We start from the raw sequence: 26891 nt of genomic DNA, 5'->3' as shown, positions 1-26891 counted from the left end.
CTTCGATTATAACTGTATAGTCTCCGATTATTTGTCCATTTAATCTACAATAATTTTTAAAGTTTACTCTACGTCAGCTAATATTATTGGATTGCTTCTGGAATCAGATATTTAACTTTCATGTCATTATTTTTTCGTCTATGAATTTTTACGAGTGTTTTCAATAGAAGACAACATGGTCGAACACGCTATTTTACATTTTGGGCAATTTTTACGAAACTGAGCGAACAGTCAATGTTTATGTTTAGTAAGGGTTGATGATTAACATTATAATGAGGTCTAACATATGGTCAATGAAAAATTTATACAGAAATTCACAGTTTAAAAAAAATAAAATATGAAGATTATTATATAGAAATAATGTATTTGTAGTTTCAGAATTGCGCATCCTGGTTAATCCCAACCACGTCGATAAACATTGACTAAATAAACGCAACCACCCTACTGTCCTAAATTAACGCAACCACCCTACTTTCCTGTGGTATCAGCTTGTTTACTTTTAACATTGGCTGACTGCACCTGTCTGTCATTGTTTACCAAAATAGAGGCCACGAACAATTATCGTCGTTCAGCAAGGTGTCGTAGTTTAAAGAAAATCGACCATGGCTGCTGGCGGGACGGTTTTGCCCTTCGTAAGGGGCATAGATCTGACGAAAAATGATTTTAGGGTAAGATGTGGCGTAGAATTGGTACTTTATGACTAGATTGAAATATGACTAGATTGAATGTATTTGTCAACAGATCTTGTACAGGGCCAACGTACCCTATATCTACTTTGGCTGAATTATGCCTAATTTTGTTTTGTAAAGTTTGCCTAAGTATGCCCAAGTAGCAAGGTAAGTATTCAAGGTCAAGTGCCTGTCAGCCATAGGGTAGCCTAACAGCCTAGTAGAATATTACCAACCCTTCCGCACACTAGGCTAACCTAGTGGAACACCAGCCTTATTTTTATCGTAAATTTTCATAGGAGGTTACGAATACCTAAATTTCTTTGTTTTTATTCATGTTATCTGATAATTTTAAATAAATTTCCCCCCCCTGTTTACTTGTTTTATTCCTTGTATTCTCTGCCACATCATCAAAAATTTACTGTAGGGACAGACCTTGAAACAAGTGACGGTAATTTTTCGGAAGACTCCAGCCAGCCATTTCCAAAGGTGCCAGCTAGCCATTTTTACATGAAAAACCATTTTTGATTTTTCATGCAAAAATGGCCAGGAAATGATAAGGTAGTAAAAGAACCTAAAAATACGAACCTAACGTAAACTAGGGGTGTTTACTGGTTACAATTTTGCCGTATTAGTTATGGAGGGGGGCGGGGCTGGTATTGTCTTACCTTACAAGTCCTTATTTTTCTCTGCTATTAGGCATTTGCGAAGGTTGTGTATTGAGAAGAAATTTTTTGTTTTGATGTGATTTACCCAAGAAAAATATAAATTATAAAGCGGGAGGTGGCTGGAGTCTAACGAAAAATAACCCAAGTGACTCCTGGTAGATTATTGTGTAGATGTAATTAATCCTGAATTCACTGATGTAACAGTCTTTAAATATGAATTTGGGTAGGCTAATTTGCAAAACAACGGGACAACCTCCGAACAATAGATAAGTCCATTGTCTCCGATGTCTACTGTTACTTGGGGGGGGTCCAGGGTGGGCAAAGCCCCCCATCCAGGTTAGGACCTGGCATTCTAGGAAAGATTAGGTTTGTTTATGTCTGCAGAACTTGTCCTGCCATTCTACACTTGCCCCCTGAATTTTTTAATATCCTCCTAGGTTAAAATGATATTTGAATTTTAAAGGCTAGGTATTACTCAACTATCCCTCGCTGAGTTTGGCCGATTAATAAAGTACCTCAGATGCTGAGGCTCCAAATTGTAAAACTGAAGACTACTACCACACCCCCTGGTTTGTCAGCTACCAGTTTATGTGAAAAATATGCACCATGTTTAGTAGCAACCTTTCAGGAACTAAATTAAAAACATAAACAAAAATGGTAACTATTAATATAAACAGAAGACAAATATAAACAAAAGGCAGTAAATGTTCCGATTGGCAAATGGTGGGAACTAGGCTGCGTTAGTAGCAGGTTTTCAATTTTACCCTGAAGACATTCCCAAGTCCTAAAATAACCTCCCTTTTTTCCATATTCAAATACTCAGTTTTATCTACTGTACTTTGGTAAACTTTTACTCTAATACCACAGCCACTCCTGTAGCTGCCATGTTTAATACTGACCCCATGGGAATGTATGTTTAAAAGAAACAAAAGATGGTAAAGGTCTTAAGTAAATAAATTTTTGATAGATATTAGCACAATAGAACCCCAGTCCTCGACGCTAATCCGTTCCAGAAGAAGCGTCGAGATGTGATTCAGTCGAGATTCGAATAAATTTTTCCCATAAGAAATAACTGAAAATGGATTAATTTGTTCTTGACCAACAATCACTACCCTAACTTTGCCTTTTTATACAAAGCATTACAGATAAAGTACAAATAAATAAATTCAGATTTAAATAACTTACCGTATTAGGACCACTTTTTCATTTTTAAATGTATACTGTATAAAAAAAGTGGCCTACATCCAATGCGGCCATATTACCGATGGTTGACCAAGTGCCATAGTCTAGGCTAGGCTATGTACTAGTGTGTACTGTAACAGGTAGGCACAAAAACTGTTACTAATATAATAAAACACTGTAAAATAAGCCTAATTATTACAGTAAATGAATAAAATATTAAAAATAAGCTGAATTATGTCTGTTATCACAAACTTAAGAAAAATTGCCAAAGTTGCATTGGCAGCCTGTGGCACGAGCGGATGTAAACAAACCGGTATAAATTTATGGTAAATTTGATACAGAGCCTACTGGAATAGCTTATACAAAATCACTTTAAAATATCTTTCAATAAAGCATGACCTAAATGATGCGTGGGAACAACGCCGAGTGGTGGCTGGCCGAAACACTTTTGTTTACAAACATCATATGATTCATCGGGTTGGATTCCAGATTATAGTTTGAACTTCAATGCAAAATTTACTTGAAATTTCACATTGAAATTGAATTATATCGAGTTCTGATACGGTCGAGGACCGGGGTTCTATGTTTGATTTTCTTATGAATCATGTTAAGGAGACTTGAAAGCACAGCAGAAGAACTCAAACAATGAGTTGTGACATTAAAGTAAAAGTAATACAGTGTCTTTATTTAATTTCAACAATTTCATATCCATCCATTTGATATTTATGAAATGACATTTTATTTGCAACCATCCAGAATTGGTATCCATGGTCCAATCTGTTTCTAATCTAATGTTTTACAATGTTTCATCCACAATAGCCTATGATTCCAATCAGGCACAGAATCTTATGCAATTTACGCTTTTCTTAGCTGTAGCGTTGCATGTGTTGCTGCATGGATCATCATATATCTTCCTTTAGAAGGGCTTCCTTGTTCTATATAACCTTATCATTAACAATAGATGTTTGTCTTGTCAGAATTCTAATGAATGAAATCTCTCGCAACTGGATCACATTTCATCATGTAATATGTAGTATTCCCAGCAGTTGGCTTATCAAAGTACCTGAAATCTTTGTTTCATTATTCTCGACATTTTGTAGGTATTTATTTCTTGTAATCAGGTTTCTTGTGATAAACATTATTACTTGATAATGTTTACACTGGAAATACTACATTGGGACTGAACACAATTGTGGGAGGCTGTGAGAGTGATAGATAAAAGGAAGAATTCATGATTCTGTCTGATCACATTGGCTCTTTTATAATGAATATTTACGAATCATAGGCAATAGGAACTGAGCATGATGATCACTTTGGTAAGTGGGAAATTGTATGTGTAAGCTGTTTGAGTTGCACCATGTAAAATACAAGACAAGATGCATGTAATATTTCAGTATCTGTTGTCGAGCAATTTGAATGTATTATGGACTTGAGTCATAATTAGAGACATTGTTATAATCATTATCGCCTTGTAACAAATCTTTTATTGCCCTCCTACATGACCTTCCCAAAATATTGAGTCCGTGATTTGCTGCATTTTATAGTCATATGTCTTCATAATATTTTATAATTTTAGCAGACACACCATCCTTATTGATACGGTGAAGCTTAGCCTCATCTGGTGCTACTTTGTTAGAAATGAAAATTGTATTTTTTTTTTACCATATATATATTATTACTGTACCTTTTTCTGTTGTATTTTTTATTATTACTTGTAAATAAATCCAGATTATCATATATCTCTTTCAGAATACTGGTATTCCACATAGTATTGAGGAAATGTCCAGTCTCAGATGGTTAAGGGTAAACAACACAGGTATTAATAAAGTACCAGATGAAATTGGTAACCTACAGAAACTGGTATGTATTTTATATCGTTGTTTGTGAAATGTTTAGTACTGATATTGTTGGAATCTTTTATGAAACATATGTTTTTGTATACTATAAATTTGCTCCTAAGAGAATTCAAACCTTCGTCTTTTCTACGGATAGACCTCAGCTCCAGTTGGTTCTGTCATTTATGCTTGTTGAGGTACAGCCAACCTCATCAACTCATGCTGGTAAATGAAAATCCAGGAAAGGCTAAGCCTAATGTGTAACTCGTTGGTTGGGTTTAGCCAACAAACTGCCAGGCTGTTGTTGAGATTAGGGCATAAACTTTCTTACTTGGTCAAATTTTGTATTTTGAGTACAGTATTTATAACTATGCTTCCAAAGAAAAACCAAACAAAAGTGTTAGTGGTGCATAAAAGAAAAGAAAAACAATCACTGTTAAAGTTAACAAAGAAATAATAGTTGTTGAAAAATAGTGGTAGCTCATTGGTGATTGAAAGTGCTTTACTATGATTAGAACAGTTTTGAAGGATAAAGAGCAAGTAATGGAATATTAGAAGGCTTTACCTCAGTGTCTGCAGCTGTTATTACTAATTCTGAGTCTTCAACATCAGGCCCCCCATCTTCTTTAATAATCTTCTCTCGATTATCTCATCTATCAAACAGTGAATGTGATAACAAACTTACAAATGACCCCTCTGGTATGCAAGACTGATATAATGACATGCATACATTACAATTTTAAATGAGTCCCAGTGCTGTGCTTGACAGCCTAAATTTCATAAATCAAATGCAATTTTTCCTACTTTTGCAAAACATATGAGCAAAGTGGTTGATAAAATGGAAGTACAGTTGTGAGTAGGATTAAATGGGAGTACTAATAAATTATGATCATATAATACAGTGCTGTTGTGAGCAAGCTAGGCACAAAAAGCAAGGCTCTTACCTGCCTGCAACGTAAGGATCCAGTGGTCATGGATGCATGGTGCTGCTCTCCAGCCATCACGCTATTTGCCTGGAAATTAGGAATGAACTGTCTAGGATTCATTATCACAAATGCAGGCAAATGTAAAAGGGAGACTTTCTGAGAAACAAATATGTTTTGGATGTGGAAAACCATTGTTTTACAACCTCGTGCTATAATCATACACAGCTGTGAGGATCATGATGATAAATTTCGAATGGTAATCCCAAGTCAGTTGCTCTTGTAAGAAGTAAAATAAAAAAAAAAATAAAATAGATTCCAGCCCCTTATAAACAAGAACACTCATAATCCCTCCAGCATTTAACAAGATGTTTGACTTTTGGATGTTTATTTGAAGAAGTTATGACATTTTTAGCTGTAAAACCAAAAGTTTTAAACCTTTTTTCTACTTAATGTTTTAATGTTTAATTTGCTTGCAGGAACATCTGTCTCTGAAGAACAATAACATTGACAAGCTTCATGGTGCAGTCACACATTTGCCTTGTCTCCGATCTCTTAATGTAAGGCACAACAAATTAAAGAAGTCATGTATTCCCAAAGAACTTTTTCATATGGATGATTTAACAACACTTGATTTCTCTCATAACAACTTAGGAGAAATCCCTGAAGGTTTAGAAGAAGCCAAGTCATTGTTGGTGTTAAATCTTTCAAATAATGAGTAAGTGTTTTTTTTCTAGTTTTCTTTTATTTTTTTGGGTTGGTGTAAATAAAGATAATTTAAAGTGAGTTTCCTATCATGAGTAATTGTATTGGATGAACACCAATATATATTTTTTTTTATAGAGGTAAGTTTGTGTTTTAGTCATCTGGTACAATATGACGTTCATTACATTTTGATCGTGTTTCTCACTTAATGCAGAGTTCTCCAGCAGCTTTTCATTAAGTAGGGGATACAAAGATTCCCAAGGGAAAATAAAAATAAGGAAATCTAAGTAAAAGTGTTGGAATAATCGCAAGTAAAAGTGTTGGAGTTGGAATAATCGCAAGTAAAAGTGTTGGAATAATCGCAAGAAAAAGTTAGAGAGTGGTATGTTAGCAAGATTAAACATAGACAATTGTTGTCTACAAGTGGTAAGGTACCATGATGGTGGTGTGAGATGGTAGATAAATTAAAGGAAAATGAGTTTTCTTGAATTAAATTGAAACAATGCTTTTTCATTGGAATAAATTTAATGATTTTATAAAAAAGTTATTTCTTTAATTGAACTAATTGTGCTTTTACTTATGAAAATGGAATGTTGCTTCAGTCATGGAGAGGGAGAACTTTTGTACATGAAAGGGAAACTGCCTTGAAACAAGGAGGGGAAGTAGTGCTTTTAGCCTAGTCAAGGATTGAATGGAAAATTTCTTTGCATGGAATGTAGAAAGAAAAATTATGAAGAGCTCTGTACTCTGCAGCTTTGATTAGTGTTTCCATTATTCATGAGTACAATTAACTTGAATTATACATCAGTTAAGAACTTTTAATCACTGGGGTCAGGCACAGATTTAGACATCTGGGTGAAAGGCCTGTAAGTTTTTTGCTTGGCAAAATAGAATTTAATCTTAAATTTATTTTTAAGAATTTGATTTTTTTTTTTTTGCATATCTTGCATTATGATTATTTATATCTACCTTGAAGTGAATAATTTTGTGTGATGATTTCCGTGAATTTGTATTTTTATTAAATTTTAGTTAGGATGTTGATGCTATCATTTTGTTTTCCAGTATTGAAGAGATTCCCGCTCAAGTCTTCGTTAACTGCACAGATTTATTGTATCTGAATGTAGGGGATAATAGACTTGAAACTTTCCCACCACAGATCAGGAGGCTTGTTCACCTTCAAACTTTAATCTTGAACAATAATCCTCTGACCCACTTCCAATTCAGGTACAGTAAGATTTAATGCTTTTGTAAGTAAATATAATTATCCTTTGTGGAATTGCTGTTACCTGTAAGATGTCAAGAAAATATTAAAGTGCAGGCTATAATATGTGGTCTCTGTTACTTATCAGAAAGGCCAGACCCCCAAAGTTGAGGTGCTACTGTACCACATCTCCCCCAATTCATCATTCTTAGTACAATATTTGCACTGTATCCTGACCATGAGTCTTGACATTCTGGTTATGTTTTTTTAAAATCTGTTGATATATGATGTACCTGTAGATCTGTTTGATTGGTTGTTGAAGTTTTTATGCCTTCTTTCTTGCAGGCAACTACCCTCACTGTTGGCTTTGCAAACACTCCATATGCGTGGTACACAGAGGACTCCAGCTAATTTGCCTTCTCATCTTGATGCCTTGGTCAACTTAGCAGATGTTGATCTTTCCCACAACAGTCTCTGCATAATTCCAGATTGCATATACACTCTTCGTAATCTGAAACGTCTGAATGTATCTGACAATGAAATTTCAGAAGTTGGATCCAGTATTGGTAAGAATTTTAAATATTTCGAGAGTAAATGCACTTGTTGGTTTAGGTAAAAAATATTAGGATTGCAAGAGTTGTGGTTCATTTTATGCAAGAATAAACCACTGTTTTACATGTACAGTAGCTCACTGAGATAATGTATTAAAGCGTCTGAGCTTATCCTGCTACAAAAGAAACTCCAATATTTCGTTGTACAGGCAGTCCTTGGTTATTGGCGGGGTTTCTGTTCTGGGGGTGTGATGATGACCGAAAATCGCCACTAACCGAAAATCGGGAATTTCCGGTGCTTTTTCAGTGATTTTCGGGGCTTGTTGCCGCCGAAAAGCGCTATTTTCGGTTATCAGCGCCTCTGCTAGGTATTTATCAACACCAATACCCAATTATCAGTGCTGATAAGCGGAAATCAGCGATTTTCAGCACCGAAAATTGCCGATTTTCGTCAATAGACAAGCATTGTAAAACCGGATCTCCATTAACTGAGCCCGCCGTTAACCTGGGACTGCCTGTATATATATACTTGAATGCATGTTTTTGCCAGAAAGTACAGGTATATTCATACCCTGTACCCCTTAAACTACTGTAAAATGCTTATAACTGCATATTTTAACAGTTCAATGCCTAATTTGATAGTTCAAACAAAAATATACCATAAATTATCATACTAAAACAATTAAAATTTCAAACAAAAATACACCCCAAACCATCCCAGAACATCCAAATCATCATATATTACCAATTAATTAAGTTACCCCTTTATATGTAAGCGTAGTCGTTTTCTCTCATAGTACTGTTTCGTTTCTTTTTTGCAATAAGTGTATACTATTTGTATATACAGTGAACCCTCGCTACTTCGCGGTTCGACTATCGCGGATTCACGACTTCGCGGATTTTTTCCATTACGTATGTATATTATAAGAGAAAATATATAGCGGATTTTCCGGAAATTTCAAAAATAGTCGCGATATATGAAGACCCAAATATTTCATTAATTCCTTATGGTTTGTGCCTGTGTACTGTATGTACGTATTGTAGATATCTGTACATTACTGTAAAGGGTGGTTTGTTAACAGTACTATGTAAAGGGAGGGTTTTAAAAGTCTGAATACATGTTAAATAAATACTGTAAATATGGTGTCCCTACTTCGCGGATTTTCAGCTATCGCGGCCAGTTCTGGAACCTATCTACCGCGATAAACGAGGGTTCACTGTATAAACAAACAGTACCTGTAAAATAAGGTAAAAACCTTATTGTTAATATTAACTGCAGGACAGTAAAAGCTTTAGCATAATTTTTAGAGTTGAAAGCAATGTAAATTAATAAAGAAACAGTAACAATAATAAATTTTACCTATCTGCACAATAAACATGGAATATATTTGAGTAAAATAAAAAAATTACTGTATATACTCTTGATTTTGTCATGTATCTTGTTCACTAACCTCTTCCTCATCTCTTTATCCCATCTTGTAGTTAAATAAGTTAAAAAGGTAAAAGGGAATGATAACAGTATTGTTAGTCACGTTATACTTGCTGCGCAAACGCGTACAGCCATAAACAACTGAAGAAGGAACTGCTGTTTTGCTAAGAACAACCAAATTGGATAACAACAGCTTTTTTGCTTGCATTTCAACCATCGTATGATAGTAAACAATTACCGTAGTTATGTTGCAAATGACGTTTAATAGAATAGGACTGATATATTTGTATGTTATACCCTTATTCACTATGGAGAAAAGATCAGCAAGGAAATATACGTGTACTACTAAATTTAAGCTGCAAGTTGTAGCTGAAGCTGAGAAAACAATATTCAACCTGCTAATGACTATAAATCATCATGCATCGGCAATGTGGATGAAATTCCCGTAAACTTCAATATGCCATCAAACTTGACCGCAAATAAAAATGGAGAAAAATATCTTAATCAAAACTACAGGGCATGAAAGAACAGATGTTACTGTTGTTTTCACTCCAATAAAATATAAATATGTAAAGCTCGTAAATATATGATGAAATCAAATGAAAACAGCGAAGGGAGTCTGTTGAGATTTTTTTATACAATCACCCATCAGCTGATTTCAAACCAAGCATTGACCGCTATGTTTGTATTTTACAATACTGTACTGTACAAGAGTAATGTGAGACTCATACAATATTATTGGATACAGTGAAGTAAAGCATAACTTTTGAAAAGAGCCATAGAAAAGATGCATATTCGTTATGTTTGTATTTTATAATATGATGCTAATGTGTGAATATTACATGTGATAATTTTATATCTCAAGTCGCATGATAAGCTAGTATATACGGTAATGAAATTAACCTAGGCCTAGGCTATTTTATAATTGTTGTACTCACTTTGAAAGTGGAACGAAGATCTTAAGTCACTCCATGGTAGTGGCAGGCAAAAGACAAATTCCCATGTGGAAGTGGCAGGCGAATGGTAACGATTTATTCAGAATCACTGCCCTATGAATGAACCAAATTGACATTCAGCAACCATGTAATCTTTATACTGAAAGACAGTACCAACCTATATCTGTTCCTCTTTTTTTTATTCAGTTTGTTGTCAGAGCACCTTGCAACATACAAATTATGCTCTTATAAAACCAGGTGGGTTTGTTATTTGATAAAATTTGTTTAAGATCATTAGAGGGAAGGTTTTAAACTAGCCAAGAAATGTAGAAATAATTGAATCTTGAATACTGGAAAACCTTAACATATTTTCAGGTAGTTTTCAATGGATCAGTCTTGTTTAAGAAGTAAAAGCATAATGATAAGCTGGAAGTTTCGTTGTAAAATTGTTGATGGTTGTGAAAATTACTATGAATTGATTTATGACAGTTTGACATTTGATTTAAATTTGATTGTAATTACAGAAAATTGGCCAAAGTTGGAGGTTTTGAACCTGTGTCGCAACAATCTTACTTCATTACCATCCCAGATTTGCAAATTGGAGAACTTACGTCGACTTATGGTTAATGAAAATCAGTTGGACTTTGAAGGCATTCCATCTGGAATTGGAAAGATAGTTGCATTAGAGGTGTTTTCTGCCGCTCACAACCAGTTGGAAATGATACCAGAGGGATTGTGCAGGTAAAGTCAGGAAAATTTTAGATTTCTTTGATATGATAGGTTTTTAATTGTTTTACTTATTCTGCGTTTCTGATAGTTACATAAATTGAATTATATTCTAGGGAAAGGTGCACTCAGCTAATATGTAAGTTTATCTAGTCAGTGTGTTGGAGTTAAGGGTTACATTTGAATTTTTGATACTTTAAATTTTTTACTTTAAAGCAGACTTTTGAGTGTGAAGTCACTTTTAACTGGAAATAATCCCCACTTTACAGGTGCCCAAATTTGAAAAAGCTTATATTGAATAGCAACCGTTTAGTGACACTACCAGAGGCTATTCATTTTATCAATGAGACTTTGGAACAGTTAGAATTAGCTGATAACCCTGAGATGGTCTGGCCTCCAAAGCCACGAGGCATGGCACAAGGGTCTGGTGCAGCATTTTACAACATTGACTTTTCACTTCAAGCACAACTCCGCAATGCTGGAACTCAAGCTGCACAACTGGCTGCTACTCTTGCACAGCAACAAGGTATGTGATTTACAGTGTAAATGAATTGGTAACATGTTGAGACTTGCAAAATTACTTGGTTGTTATGATTCTAATAACCTACTTTCTTATATTTGTATATCCTGAGAAGAAAAATTATATAAATGTTTTCAAAACACTGATAATTTCAAGGACAATTAAAAACAAATTTAATTACATCATGTCTAGCTATTCCATCTTGTTAAAACATCCAGGTCATGGACCCCATCAATAGATTATTCTTTAAAAGTTTTGAGGGATTTTATAGGTTCCTATTCTGTAACTCTTTCTGTTTTTCTAAATGCAGTAATTAAAAACTTTCCAAGTTACAAAAAGAGCAAGGGAAAAATAAGAGATGAAGAATATTCTGAGTTAGAGAAATAGGGTGTATTAACAAACTATGTATAGTTTGAGGGATGAGAGTAGACAGACAAAGCGTATCATGCACAACCTGTTTTATGCACATTGTTTAACAGACATTCTGAGTTTTTCTAACTATTGCCCCCTCCCCCCCTGGATTATTAATTTATTTTTATGAGAGCCTATGTACTGTATTGTTGTTAAAAATAATTCTCAGGAAATGGCCTCTTTAAATTGTAGTCAGCCTACTATTTTTGCCTTTACAGGAACTCCAAAGGATCCAATTGCACGTAAAAAGAGGCTACGTCAGTTTAAAAAAGATCAGCAGGATGATAAACAAGAGAAGATTCTGAAAGGAATGAAAGAAATTGCCAAAGATGAAGAAAAGCAGAAGCAAAAGGACAAGATGACAGAAGAACGCAGTCAGGAAGTCAGAACGTAAGTTATGCAAACTGAATTGCGTTTAACACTATTGTGCCCATGAAAATTGATTGTATTATTGGTGTGAATAATGTTTTTATGTATTATCGAGGTTTCATATAATATTTGTGGAACTAAATTTAGTATTGTATCACAGACTTATTGTATTTTCAGATTTTGATGACTTGCAAGAATTCCCCTTTTAGAAGTAAACTGTTAGTGTGGTATAGATTTTAGAACATAGTTACTATAAAATCACACTCCTTATTAAATAATGTCTGATGCCAAGAGAAAGTGCTATGCAAAACTGAGTTAATTTCGAGTTGTGAGTGGAAAATAAATTGAGTTAGTTTCCAGTTGTGAAGGAAAATGAAATAAAAATGAAAATAAATAGAAGCCAGATGACATTGGCACATAATTTCCTGTATCCATCTGTTGCATTTTTGGCATGGGTCTAAGAACCTTGTGTTAAAAATCAATAAGAAATTTGTAAATGACTGTCGTAGGTCTTTGAAGTCCGTAAAGTGAGTGAAGGATGTATCCCTTGAATACAGTATTCAAATTACCCCTTTCTGGTTATAATTTTCCAAAGTGTCAAATGTTTTATATGACTATGTTCTTAATTTTGGAAATAAATTGTTGAATTTTTTCTCCAACAGCCAAAAGCGATGGGATGAGGCTTTGGAACGCCCTCCTTTGAATTACCAAGAGTTTTTTGATGTGGATGTTGGCCAGATACCAGGAATAACCATTTGGGAAATAGAGAATTTCCTTCCCAATCAAATAGAAGAATCTGTATATGGCAAATTCTATGAAGGTGACTGTTACATTATCCTGCACACAACAATGGATGAAGCATCTCAGAATCTTGATTGGCAGATATACTTCTGGATTGGTGAAAAATCCACAGTAAGTTTGTTTTTCCTTACTGGTTTTTGAAAAGTTAACTTTTAGCACAGTTCAATAATTTTTGTCTGCAAAGCGTGGCTGGTCTGTCTGAAGGAAATTTGTTGACCTTGGGGTTAGGCAGTTGTAGATAGTTGGCTTTTTGAAAACATTAATTTTGTTTTGAAAATATTACATGCTTTTAGTTTTCTGTAAAAGAAAACTATTGAGATGGCTTTATCTGTCTGTCTGCACTTTTTCTGTCCCCCCTCAGATCTTAAAAACTACTGGGGCTAGGGGCTGCAAATTGTTATGTTGATCATCCACTCTCCAATCATCAAACATACTAAATCGCAGCCCTGTAGCCTCAGTTGTTTTTGTTTTACTTAAGGTTAAGTTTAGCCATGGATCGTGCGTCTGGCACCGCTAGAGGTGCCAGCTGGGGAGGAACTGAGCGCTGCCCCGATCGTGGCTGTGAGTTTCATACTGCAGCACATAGAGAGTTTCATACAGCATTATGCGCTGTACAGAAAACTTGATTACGCCGAAGGAACTTTGGCTCATTTTTCACTTGTTTATATTATGTATGTCTGCTGTACTGTATTGGGAAACTCATCTGACTCATCTGATTATTTATTTACGGATCATAGCAAATTCATATTAGTGCAAAGTTTCACAAAGTTTTGATAGATAATTTTTATTTTTACAGCTTGATAAGAAGGCTTGTTCAGCTATCCATGCTGTCAACCTTCGTAATTATCTGGGGGCACAAAGCCGCACACACAGAGAAGAGCAGAGTGATGAATCAGAAGAATTTTTAGAGCTTTTTGACCATGACATTACTTATATTGAAGGAGGAAGAACTGCATCTGGCTTCTTCACTGTTGAAGAGATGGTATGTTTGTATTATAGTTACCTTTATCCACAGAATGTAGCTAATTACTGTGTTGTATATTTGTTACAGATGTCAGGGATTACCTTATGTTTCATTACAGTGATTTGGGTATACAACTGAAGTGAAAATAATGCTTTGAATTTCAAAATATTGTTTATTTTAACTTGCTTGGAATTTTTTCAGATTCAGGCACAATGGCAGTAATCAGTAGAAAGCTATTTTTATTTTCATTATCTGTTTTTGCAAAAATTTACTTCTTGAAATTTTTCATAATGTTTTGCTTTTGTCTTTTCAGGAATATCCACTGCGATTGTATCGTATTTTCCCAACTCACACTGGCATTCATTTGGAGACTGTGTCATGTTCTGTGGATTCCCTTGATCCTCGACATGTTTTCCTTTTAGATGATGGCAAAGTCATCTATATATGGCAAGGAAGTAAAGCTAAAAAAACACTCACAACAAAAACACGACTGTGTGCAGAGAAAATGAACAAAGAGGAACGGAAGAATTTAGCTGAAATACATACATTGGTCGAAGGGAAAGAGCATAATGAGTGGCCCCATTTCTGGCAAGCTTTGGGACTAGAGGAAGGAGAGGAAGAAGATTTAGCCTTGGAGGAACATGTAGATGAAAATTTCACCCCTGTTGTACCAAGGCTGTATCAAGTTGGTCTTGGCATGGGGTACCTTGAGCTTCCTCAAGTTGAGGTACCTGAGGGAAAACTGGTTCAGAAGTTACTGAGGACTAAAAATGTATACATTTTGGATTGCTACTGTGACGTATTTGTGTGGATTGGACGCAAATCAACAAGGCTAGTAAGAGCTGCTGCTTTGAAACTATCACAGGAACTTTTAAAGATGATTATTCGACCAGAACATGCTGTTACCACACTTGTTAAGGAAGGAACAGAGCCTCAAGTTTTTAAGACAAAGTTCAGTGGGTGGACAGATGTTATTGATGTTGATTTTACTCGAACAGCAGAATCGGTGAGAAAGACTGGAGCTAACTTGAAAGACTGGTGTGCCAAACAAGAAACTAAAGTGGACTTGAGTGCTCTCTTTACTCCTCGACAGCAACCCATGTCTTTAGAGGAAGCCCAACAGTGTATGGATGAATGGAATGATGACTTGGATTCCATGGATGCTTTTGTTTTAGAAGGGAAAAAGTTTGTCAAGTTACCAGAATCAGAACTCGGCCACTTCTATTCATCTGAATGTTATGTGTTCCTCTGTCGATACTGGGTACCAGGAGAACCTCCAGAGGATGAAAAGGAAGAGGAAACAGAACCAGAGGATGATTTCCAATGTGTTGTCTATTTCTGGCAAGGTCGTCAGGCATCAAATATGGGTTGGTTAACATTTACATTTAGTTTGCAGAAGAAATTTGAATCTTTGTTTGGAGACAAGCTTGAAGTAGTAAGGATGCATCAGCAACAGGAAGCTGTTAAATTTATGGCTCACTTCAAGAGAAAGTTTGTCATTCATCTTGGACATCGCAAGCAAGAAAAAATTCAACCAAAGCCAGAGGAGGAAGTAAAACCGAAAGAACCAGCAGCCAAGGGTGGTAAGACAAAGGGCAAAGGTAAAGGTAAAGCAAAGCAGAAGGCAAAACCAGCTCCACCAAAAGTAGAGGGTCCCAAGCCAGAACCAGAGCTCTTCCACATGAGGTCAAATGGTTCTCCGCTCTTCACCCGATTTGTTCAAATTCCCCCTAATGCTGCTTCCTTGAATTCTGAGTTCTGCTATGTACTAAAGGTTCCATTTGGTCGAGATAATGATAGCGGCATTGTTTATGTTTGGCTGGGTGAAAAGAGTGATGACGAGGAAGGGCGATTGGCTGAAGAAACAGCACAAGCAATGTATGATCCTGAAAAGTACAGCCTTCAGGTATGTTAATTCCATGCAGTTCCTCCTAAACATATTTTTTATAAGTAACTTACCCAGTAATTACTTAGCTAAGAGTTTCTACTCAAACAGCAGCTTAAATTTTGAAATTCGCGGTAGCGATTCTTTTGCTTTGTGTAGGTGACAAGACCCCACCCACTTTCAGGGTTAGATAGAGAAACAACTAAGCCAATAGATCAGTTTGTTTCTGTTGCTTGTCTCATCCACACACCATGTTGACTAAGCAGCTTGGTTTTGACAATTGTTCTTTCTTCCCATCCGGTGAGGTATTCTTTGCATTGTAGCCTTATGCACTGTTTTTTCCTGATTTGACTTTGTTATTGATTGTGACTTTTAGCTAGTTAGTGTGTCGGACACTAGCTCTTCTAGTTTCCGGTATTGCAGTAAAGGCTGCAATACCTGGTTAATGAAAATTACTTATGACTCATACCCGGTGCACAAATTGCAGAGGGGAAGTTTGTACCATTGATTTGACATGCGACAAATGTAGGGTTTGGGATGAACGTAAATGAAAAACCTTGACTTCTCATTTAAATAAATTAGAGAGAGATTGCAAGAGGAAGACAGCTGCTGAAGCCAGCGAGAAATGAGCTAGTCAGACGACTCCTAAATCTAGTGATGTAGATAATCCTGCTGTATCTCCTCCTATTGTTCCTGTTTCCTCTGAATCAGTACATACTCCTAGACCACCTATTCCTGATCCTGACTTTCACACTTCCGAGCCCGATTGCTTCGCCAGCATGGAAAATAAATTTGAACAAAGAATTAATATGGTGGTAGGTATAGTGGCCCAATTAGGGTATCGATGCACATCCTCGTGGATAAGTTTGATAAGAAAAGTGAAAGTGAAGTGTTATTGGAGGAGGTGGCTGTTCTTCCCGCTGATTCTCTTAGGCATCGGTCACTGCCATACTCCCCTGAACCAGGGAGGAGGCATACCATTAGCCCAAGGGAGGTCAGTGGTGTCTCCCCACGAGCAGTCGTCCCCTCAGACCAGCCTTTTGCATCCCAGGTTGCATCAAGAGACAGCCTCTGAAAAGGCATCTTGGATGTGCATCAGCTCTCGTCTAGTTCGGGAGATTCTTCGCCATACCAAAGGCACCATTGGCATTTTTTGCAGTTAGTGGGATAGCCCTGAATGCTTCTCCTCTCTTGGATGCCAGGAACGAGTATTTAGTCACTCCTCTTCGTCTAAGAAGCATCTTTTTCTGACTCCAAGCATCCTGCTTCTAGTGTACAGTGAAGTTCTTTGTCTAAGCGCCCTGTTCTTGATGAGCGTTTTTCGTACGATGAGCACCCAGTAGCAGCCGAGTGCTGTATATTACCTGAACGCCTGCCTTCGACTAAACGTCCTGACTCAGCTAAGCTTCCTGAAATGCCCAAGCTTCCTGAAGCGCCCGAGCTTCTTGGAGTGCCCAAGCTGCCTGAAGCACTCTGTAGCGCCCCAGTTCCCTGACACATCCATTCGCTCTAGAGCTCCAACACATTGACTTGTATCTTCTCTTCCACCTGCTGCCAGTGTCTCAGGAGAACCAACCAGTATTTTGATGTCAGCTTCTAAGCTTCAAGAGCCAGCTTCATCCAGTTCAGCAACGAGTTGTCAGTCAACTTCAAGTTTGGGTCCAGTTTTAGCTCCTCTTCAGTGCAAGTTGGATAACATTCTGCAACTTCTTCACTGACCATCCACTGCTAAGGCACCTCCATCGGATGCTCCCTTGTCTCCAGTTTCGTCTGCAGAAGAGGATTTCAATCAAGATTCTCCAACGACTCCTTACGCGTCACTTCTGAAGTTTTTAATCCAGAATTTCTTGGAGTTCTCCTGGCCTGCAACTCCTTCGTCCCTGGCTTCATCTTTCATGATGAGTAGTCAGCCTTCGGACACTGCTGGACCCCCCAAGTTGGTTCTCTCGTCCTCATCCAAGAAGGCCCTTAGTGGAGTGGAGAACTGGCTTTCCGAGAAGAGGGAGCAAGCAGTGGAGGGCCTGCTTTAGTTTCCCTCCTTCTCGTCTTTCTAGGTCTGGCTACTTATCTTATGCTACTAGAAATTCTCCTTCCCTGGGAGTGGTTGCCTCCTCCCAGTTGGACTTCTCTGATCTCATTGACGCAGGCCGTAGATCCGCTCTACAGTCAGCGAAGGTATTCTTTTCGGTGCAAGAGATGGACCACCTCCTGAAAAGTCTTTTTAAGACTTTTGAAGTTTTAGGTTTATGATTGGTGTTTAGGCACTCTTGCAAAGAAAGTTCAAGAGCCATTGCTTCTACCTGATTACTCTTCGGAACTTCGGGGTTTTCTCTCCTGCAGTGACAAAGCAGTCAGAGACAGTTAGCAGGAGATTGCTTTTCTATATTTAGTGGGTGTGCTCAAGAAGAGGGATCTTCTTTTTCGTTCTACAAAACAAACAAGGATTTTCTTCTGTGGGCACTAAGCAACAAGACCCGAGTTGTGACCTGCTTCATCCAAGGGAAAATGAATGTCTTGGTGGACGAATTGAGTTGTGGCAAGCAGATTCTGCTGACGGAGTGGACACCCATCCACAAGTGTGCACCAACCTGTGGAAGCTGTGGGGAAAGCCATTGATAGACCTGTTTGTGACGTCAAGGAACCAATGTCTTCCTCTGTATTGTTCCCCTGCTCTGGATCCTTGGGCATGGGCAACAGATGCCGTGCTGCAGGATTGGTTGGATCTCGATGTATATGCCTTCCCTCCCTTCAGCATGGTAAGGGAGGTATTGAATGAAGTTCAGCACTCACAGCAACGTGTCAATGACTCTAGTCGCTCCCTTTTGGCTGCACAAGGAGTTGTTTCCAGATCTCTTAAGCTTACTGACGGATTTCCCAAGACTACTTCCTCAGAAGAGAAATCTTCTCAAACAGCTGCATTTTCACAGGTTCCATCTAGGGTTATCCACTCTCGCTCTGACAGGCTTCAGACTGTCAGGGAGCTTATCAGAGCGAAAGGGTTTTCAAGGAAGGCAGCAGAGGCTATTGGTAACTGTAGGCAGTGATCTTCTGCTGCAGTCTACCTAGCCAAGTGGACAGTCTTTTGGAAGTGGTGCTGAGAGCAAAGTATCTCCTCTTCTCAGACATTTGTAGCCCAGATCGCAGATTTCCTGTTATATTTTAGAACCTATAAGGGGCTAGCAACACCTACCATCAAGGGTTACAGGGCAATGTTGAATTTCGTATTCAGACATAGAGGAGTGGACCTGTCTTCGAATCAAGACCTCGGTGACTTGATAAAGTTTTTTAATACTAGTAAGCAAGAAAAACATTTGAAAGTCGCTTGGAACTTGGACGTTGTCCTTAAATGGGTGTCAGGACAACTGTTTGAACCTTTAGAATCGTCCTCGCTTAGGAACCTGACGAAGGAGACTATTCTTGATGGCCTTAGCTACTGCTTGGAGAGCTAGTGAGCTACATGCTATTGATAGGAGGGTAGGTTTTACTCAATGTAACGCTGTATACTCACTGATTTTGGGTTTCTTGGCCAAGAATGAGGACCTGACTAACCCTTGGCCACATTCCTTTTCAGTCAAGAGCCTGTCTGAAATGCTGGGCCCAACTGATCAAGAGAGAGTCCCCTGTCCTGTAAGGGCCTTACGAGCGTACGTAGAAAGAACCAAGTCTTAGAGGTCCCTCCTCAAACCATTGGTGTTCCGGGAAAGACCCCAGCCATCCATTGTCCAAGAATGCATTGACATTCTTTTTAAGGGCTATGGTTTTGGAATCACGTTCGGGGGTTCAGGACGATTTACTAACTTTATGTAAGGTCAAGGCGCACGAAATAAGAGTAGCGACTATGTCCTTGGCATTGAGATGTAATCTGTCTCTCTCTTCAATCTTGCAATCAACATATTGGAGGTGCGAGTCAGTGTTTGCCATGTTTTACCTACAGGATGTCGAAACAGTGTATGAAAAATGCAGTACTCTAGGTCCGTTCTTCGCAGCTGGCTTGGTATCAGGGAATGAAGGATAGGAGGAATGCCTTCTTTTCCTCTGTCCACTCTCCTTGAATAAGAATAGTTGCACTTCTTGGGAAGCCTGGTGAGCACTGAGTTGTGAGTGTCACCAGTCTGTGTTTTTTATGGTTTTGGTTAAAATTTTATGGTGGTGTAGGTTAATATTTTATCTGGTCATTTTTCTGTTGCACTGCGCCAGGGGCAAGGGGATATACACATATTTATTTATGTGTTTTTTGGATTGTAAGCTTTGGCAACCTGCGATAGACTCATACGTTTCAAAGCACCCACTCAAGTAGAGGTGACTCTTGGCTCTACTGCCAGCCGCTACAGGTCGAGAGGAGCTTCGATCAGAGGCAGTACCTGTCTGCCGTTGCTCCCTCACCAGGTAAGGTTACAACAAGCATTTCATGATGCTAGCTAACTTTCTATTCCAAATTCTTCTCCATATCAGAGTTTTTTTTGGGGCAGTAGATGTCCATTCATCCCACCTCCTTTCAATGTGGGATTCAGCTATGTATTTATTTGGTAAGTTACTTATATAAAAATGACATTTTTATAATGAAGTTTTATATATACTTACCAAATAATTACATGATCAGAGCCCTCCATCCTCCCTTCTCATTGATATAGAGCATAAACGAATTGAGCTCTTGAGCTATGCTGTATTTATTCTTCCCTGAAAGTGGGAGGAGCAGTTTACCTACACCCGAAGCAAACGAGCGCTACCGTGATTTTTGAATTTTGAACTGCCGCGTAAAGTAGAAACTGTAGCTATATAATTATTCGGTAAGTATACATAAAACTTTATTTTCTTATAAAAATGCCATTTTTAAGATTAGATCAGGACTTTATGAAAATAAAAACCATTGCCTCACTAGGAATGTACTCGTGAATTTTAAGTAATTTAGTAGTCAGATTTTTATGTGAGAAGGAACTATTTCTATCCCAGGACGGAAATGACAACCACTGAAGCATGGGCATACTAATTTTTCTTTGTTTACTTCCTCCTAGTTATGCATTATGAAGTCTGAATTTCCATTCATCGATTTTTGGAAACTGGAAATATTGGCCAAAAAAATTCTGCATCCCCAAAATTAATAGAATTGTACTAACAAGGCTCCTAGTTATGCATTATGCTCTTGTGATGACATTTCCTTATCAGCACATTTGTCATTTGTTCTTTCTTGTTTATGTCAAGTGTTTTCTCATCCTCACACTCCTCCTCAATGGTCCTTCATATTTTCCTTGTTTTTTCTCATCCATCAGGGTAGCCCTTTGAAAATGTACTTATATGAGACCTCATCCCATATTCTTATTGTATATCTTGCTTTATATTAATGTAAATAAATAGCCTTAGTTTTCGGCATCGTTGTATGTCTTGCAAAAAATGTCCTGCAGCAGTCATGAGTTTATGAAATTGATTCCCTTAATTCCTTGTTTAAAACTAGTTGAGAGAGAGGATGCTTTCTTTACTCCTCCCTTACATTTGTCTGTGCAGTTTCTTCTGATGCCTTGTTACTGCACCCTTTACTGTTACTCTGGAAATTGGTAAGGTACTTTATGTAGGAAAAATGATGAGAGGCAATGTTAATGAACATGGAAAAAAAATAAGGCTTAAAAGAGTGTGAGGATATAAGTAACATGAATGAATAATGGTCTAGTACCTTGAGAGCAGATTGGTCACCTGTCTCATGATTGCTATTTTCACGCCCACTGGAGTCCCAGTGGTAACTCAAGGGTATCATTTTGATGTGAGGGCCTACCCACAAGATAATTACTAAAAAGAGACAGTACTTACTATCCCCAAATACTGGCTAGTTAAGGGTGTAAATATTTTTAGAAATAACTAACTTCTTCCAAGCTTTATTAAAGTCCTCAATTATGGTAGGCAGGACACTGTAATGCTCACACTCTATACACATTCATACAGTAATGTAGCAGATAAAATTTGGATTTTATTTATAAAAACTGACCCTTCAGGCCAGCTGTATGAGATTTAACTAATTGGACTTGATGGTCTAATTAAACTACCTAGTAATAATAGTTTTCACAAACTCTGACCTCATTTATGCTATTGATAGTAAGAAAACCATGTTTGAAACTACTGTACTTTGTTGGGACGTGGTAAAATTATTTTGAAAATTCTTATCTTTCATTTTAGGTTGTGAGAGAAGGAGAGGAACCAGAAAACTTCTTTTGGATTGGTATTGGTGGTTGCAAGCCGTATGACAAAGACGCAGAATATATGCGCCACACCCGTCTGTTCCGTTGCTCAAATGAAAAGGGTTACTTTGCTGTATCAGAAAAATGTTCTGATTTCTGTCAGGTATGGATAATGGTCTGTGATAATTACTGGGTAACTTCATGTATTAGTGCAAAGTCTTTCAAGTTTTGTAACATATTACTGCAAAGATGTATTGTTTTAATAATGAATAGTTTTGATGCCTGTAGTATTTGCAGTTTTCTTTCTTTTAGGTGTTGGGTAGAAAGAAGTACTTTTTTCTGCAGTATATATAAAATCTCATGCTTATTTGGAATACAAACTATTGAAGACTAGGGAAAAAAGACATTTGTAAAGAAAGTGATTTAACTCATATAGAATGAAATTTGGTTAATTTTTTGTGTGTGTTTTCAGGATGACTTGGCTGATGATGATACTATGATTCTTGATGATGGTGTACATGTTTTCCTTTGGCTTGGGTCCAAAGCTTCTGAAGTTGAGATAAAATTGGCTCTAAAATCTGCACAGGTAAGTATTTTCTAAGATGAATCATATTCTTGATTTTTCCTTTTTTCATGAATGAACAGCCATTGGCAATTGTAATGCAGTAGTCTGCAATGCAGTTCATATTTGCAGGGTAGTTTGATGATATTATTTAAAACTTATGTAATATTGCAAAAACATTCTGGATTTAACTGAGTACCACAGTATCTAACATATTGCAATTTTGCATTCATGTTCTTCATTTAGGGGCCAAAAATACTGTGTTATACCTAATTTAAAGTGTGCAGATATTTTGCTTTTGTATATGAATGCTTTTTATGCTTTCAGGTATATGTTCAAAATATGCGAGTCAAGCAGCCTGAACTACCAAGAAAATTATTATGCACATTTAAAGGAAAAGAGTCAAAGAAATTCACAAGATGCTTCCATGGTTGGGGTGAATTTAAAACAACTAGAGAATAGATTATTTGTGAATTTAGTCATTGCTTACTACTGTTGTGATTCCTAGTTGAATATGTAAGATTGTTTATCACTCTGCCTCAGAGTTACAGTATTTATGATAGTCTTCCAAATATTTGCACAAAAATATCACCAAGATTGCAAGTTTGCACAACGATAAAACAGGTAAAGTATTGTTTTGACTTAGCATTTTAAATTGTTTGTAACACATTTTTAAAAATTGTATTGTGCACTAATGTAGATGTCCTGAAGTAGCATTTTTTAAATTGGATGCTGACATTCCTTTGGAACAAGCAAAAGGTCATTTAATGTGGCTAGCAACTTCTGTGAAATAGAATTTCCTTGCTCATAAATGAGAAAAACAAAACCAAGACCAAGTTAGTAAAGTTAAATAAAAAATACAAATAACAAATTATCAAATAAGTAATATGTAATGAATGAATACACTGCCTTCTCTGTATTCTCCAACAGCACAAGTTTTTAGCCAGATCATTTTTCCATAAATAGTATTGGGAATATACTCATTTACTTGAGATAACTCCCTGTAGAACATTGGTCAATAAACTTGTAGAAAATTATCTTAGCCATATCAGGAGCATATTATACTAGCACAAGATACTGTAGGTTGAAGGAAATTTGAGTAAGGTAGTTTCCTCATCAACTGGGTTTGTGTGGAGGAAGTTTTCAACACCTACATTAACCAGTCCCTTTGCTTAGCTTTGAAGTCAACACAAATGATGGATAAACCCCTTGGGTCAAGAGATTATGTCAAGCTCTTTCTGTAACAAACAGACAAATATTGTTGTAGTAAAAAAACACGTAATATATTTACAATTCATGTAGATATTACACTGTAATGTGGAGCTGTGCTCTGTAATATAGCAACCATACCCTGTGTTACATGCCATACTGTGGCAGTGAATAAAAGTAACCCCATCAAAACCTGGAATAAACTGTGCCTTAAACTTACTGCAAGAAGTTGTATCAGGTCATACCTAGAGTCCCAACCTAGGATGTGAAGAAACCTTGTCCCTGGACCTTCTGAATAGTAATTGACATTTATTTTTCATAAAAATGGTGCTTCACTTTACAATAGATACTTTGGTTTGCTTACAGTTACCAGTGTTGTGTTAGAAATACTGAATACTATTAATTTATATATAGAAATACTGAATACTATTCATTTATACATAGAAAGTAACCAGGGTGAGTTTTTCAGGTTTCATGGCACACTATCAGCTGCGAGTGCATAGTAATAGTAGTTCGCATAGAAATATGCTAGATGCTTTAAACATTACACATTTATGTATTATGTTACTGTAGCTTTTATGTTCATTTTATTTATTTGCCTAAATGTAAGATATGTTTAGTGTTTACTACTAATGCTTTTCCTGTTACTAGGTTATAGTTCTGTATTACATACATAGATGGCACTTTATATTAACACAAAATTATATTTTTAATTTTCATCTTCTGTAATTCTTTCATTTCTAGATCTTTGTAGTAATGACAGGCCTGTAATTATTAGCAAAACAGGTGGACTAGATTTATCAAGAAATAGCATGAAATGTTGATTATACAACAAACCCAGAATTTTAACTCTCAAGTACAAAATGTCTACACCCTTGTTAATAATTTCATGTTTGACAGTGCTTTTACTTACGATGAGGAGGTTTTATGGAGATGATTAAATTGCCCTTTTATTACTCCACTCATGAATTTTCTATATAGAGCAGCATGTTAGGAAAGTTTGAACAGTGTTCGAGTCATTGTTTTATTAAAGCACAACATTGTGAGCATTACCAAAGTGAAGATGTGTAAATTTCTTAAATTTAATAGCTATGTATGCTTTATTCATGTACTTTTTGCAAAGGATGTAATGTACTGAACATAGGTTCATCTAAAAATTCATTGCCTATGACTTATTTTTCTCATTATGAAGTTATATAGTATTTTATTGGTACTGCACTATATCTAAATAGTTTTTGATCACATGACTATATTTTAGCCTCTTTTATATTGTCCATGGTTAGTATGAGTAATTAGCTCTATATGTATTGTTACTTGCTTTTATTTAACTAAGTCTTGTAGTTGGTGAAGTCAGCTAACCTTTTTTGCTTCTGAAACCCTATTATTTAACTCATCCTTGTCCACAGACCACATTAGTTTACAGGAAAAGGTAATCTGTTCTTTAGTTTTGCTATGGTTTTGCAGTACTGATCAGTTCCTTTCCCTGTGATGTACCGCCTTAAAGAAGTGCACTAAAAATCAATCTGGTAGCTTTTGGTTAGAGATTAAGCCTGAGAACATTTTATAACTTAATGAAGTTATGACTTGTCAGTATCTTGAATATTACAGGAATGAATATTACAGGAATGTAAAATTATATTACTAAAGATGTGACGACAAGGGAAAGAGTAGGAGTAATTTATTTTAAATTGTAAAATTGTTTGCTGCAATTTTGTTTAGTACTTGTGTATTTGAGGTTGGGATGGGGTCAGATATATCTATATGTTTCAAGTAGTGACACTGCACAGTCAGACTTTAGTCACCTGCACCACTTGCAGTGAGTTATTTATGTAAAGCTTCTATTCAAAAGAAAATTCATTTTAATATCTTCTTTACCTGTTTTTAATTAATTAGTGAGATCTTAATTGCAAAAAAGTATATTATTTAAAAGGAAATGCCTATTATTTTTTCCTTTTCCGGTTTTAGTGTAATCAAGCTATTAGTATTTTGAATAACTAGAACTTTGATAAGCCGTCAGGCACCTCAGATTTTATATAAACCTACAGATTGCATTTGGAACTATTAAATTAAACTCTTGACCTAAAATAATTTCTTTTCAAGTCAGAATGTTCCTAGACAAACTTTTCCAGAGGAAGAGGAGCAGTATGAGTGCAAATCCATGACAAATGAGCAGCTCACTTGTGCACCAGAGTTCAGAAGGTTCCAGCTGACAACCAAGCTCATTCTTCTGTGACAGCTTGAAAGTTAGGTAGCGAGAAGGACTATCTAATATAAGTTAGGTGTATATATTCAGAAATTAGTTTTGTGTTTTTAGAAGAAAGCATGTTGATCTGTTCAGGTTTTATTGAATTAATGTATGTTCAGATAAGCTGTCTGCCTGTCAATGTGTTGGTGTAGCAATGGCCAGCCCATGTGAGCTAAATAAATTAGCTCAGTGGTCTGGTTAAAGAAAATTTAAGAGCTGAAAATAACATTTTTATTATTGAATAAAATTGAATTGAGTTAATATCAGTCAAGCACCAGGTCATGTAGACCATATGGCGCTATGCTATGCTATTTATAGATAAAGTGTGGTCAATATTAGTGATTCATGTTTGATGAAGAATGTTTATTTGTTGGAGGAAGTAGATTACACTTTCTATGGAGAAGTGTTCTGCTTCGGTGAGAATATCTTGAAGGCAAGGTGGACGGGGAAGAGAGGTTAGGCTGGGAAATGCTCTGTTGCATGCAGTTGTGTGTTGAGGGCAGGAAAGGATTATATGGGATACTGAAAGAGGGGTATGACAAGTTGGACACAGTGTTGGAGGGGATCCATTCATCAAGTGGGAGTGCGTTAGTCTGGCAAGTGATGTTTCCCACTGTCTTTTCTTGTGACATGGGTTTAACAATGGTAGTATGTTAGGTTTAACTGCTTGGAGCTTGTTATTTGAGATACTAGTCCAGAAAGAGTGCCAGCGACTTAGTAGGTAGTTACGGAAAAATGGCAAATAGTCTGAATTTGGGATGGTTTTGAAATGCGGGCATCCCAACAAAATTGCAGAGCGGACCAATGAGTCCACTTGCTCATTGCTTAGGATACTCACATGGCTTGGGGGCCAGCAGAAGCAGATTAGCTTTCTTTGAATTGAAATGCAAAAGAGCCAATCTCGAATTTCATGGACTATAGGATGTGTGCAGGTAGTA

At 36.7% G+C, this 26891-nt stretch overlaps 1 protein-coding gene across 1 annotated transcript; it reads left to right on the top strand.

Annotated features, from left to right (window-relative positions):
* Positions 1-428: 428 nt before the first annotated feature.
* Positions 429-25642, top strand: fliI (FLII actin remodeling protein). Its single transcript, XM_067094227.1, has 14 exons — positions 429-668; positions 4268-4378; positions 5756-5994; positions 7044-7205; positions 7528-7748; positions 10622-10838; positions 11093-11349; positions 11973-12144; positions 12786-13035; positions 13721-13906; positions 14202-15794; positions 21936-22100; positions 22410-22523; positions 22827-25642. The coding sequence occupies exons 1-14, from the start codon at positions 603-605 to the stop codon at positions 22959-22961; spliced, it is 3888 nt and encodes a 1295-aa protein (XP_066950328.1). The 5' UTR covers positions 429-602; the 3' UTR covers positions 22962-25642.
* Positions 25643-26891: the final 1249 nt, after the last annotated feature.

This window comes from Macrobrachium rosenbergii, chromosome 50 (assembly GCF_040412425.1).
Source record: "Macrobrachium rosenbergii isolate ZJJX-2024 chromosome 50, ASM4041242v1, whole genome shotgun sequence".
NCBI lineage: Eukaryota > Metazoa > Arthropoda > Malacostraca > Decapoda > Palaemonidae > Macrobrachium > Macrobrachium rosenbergii.
This window is presented reverse-complemented; position numbering and strand designations above follow the sequence as displayed.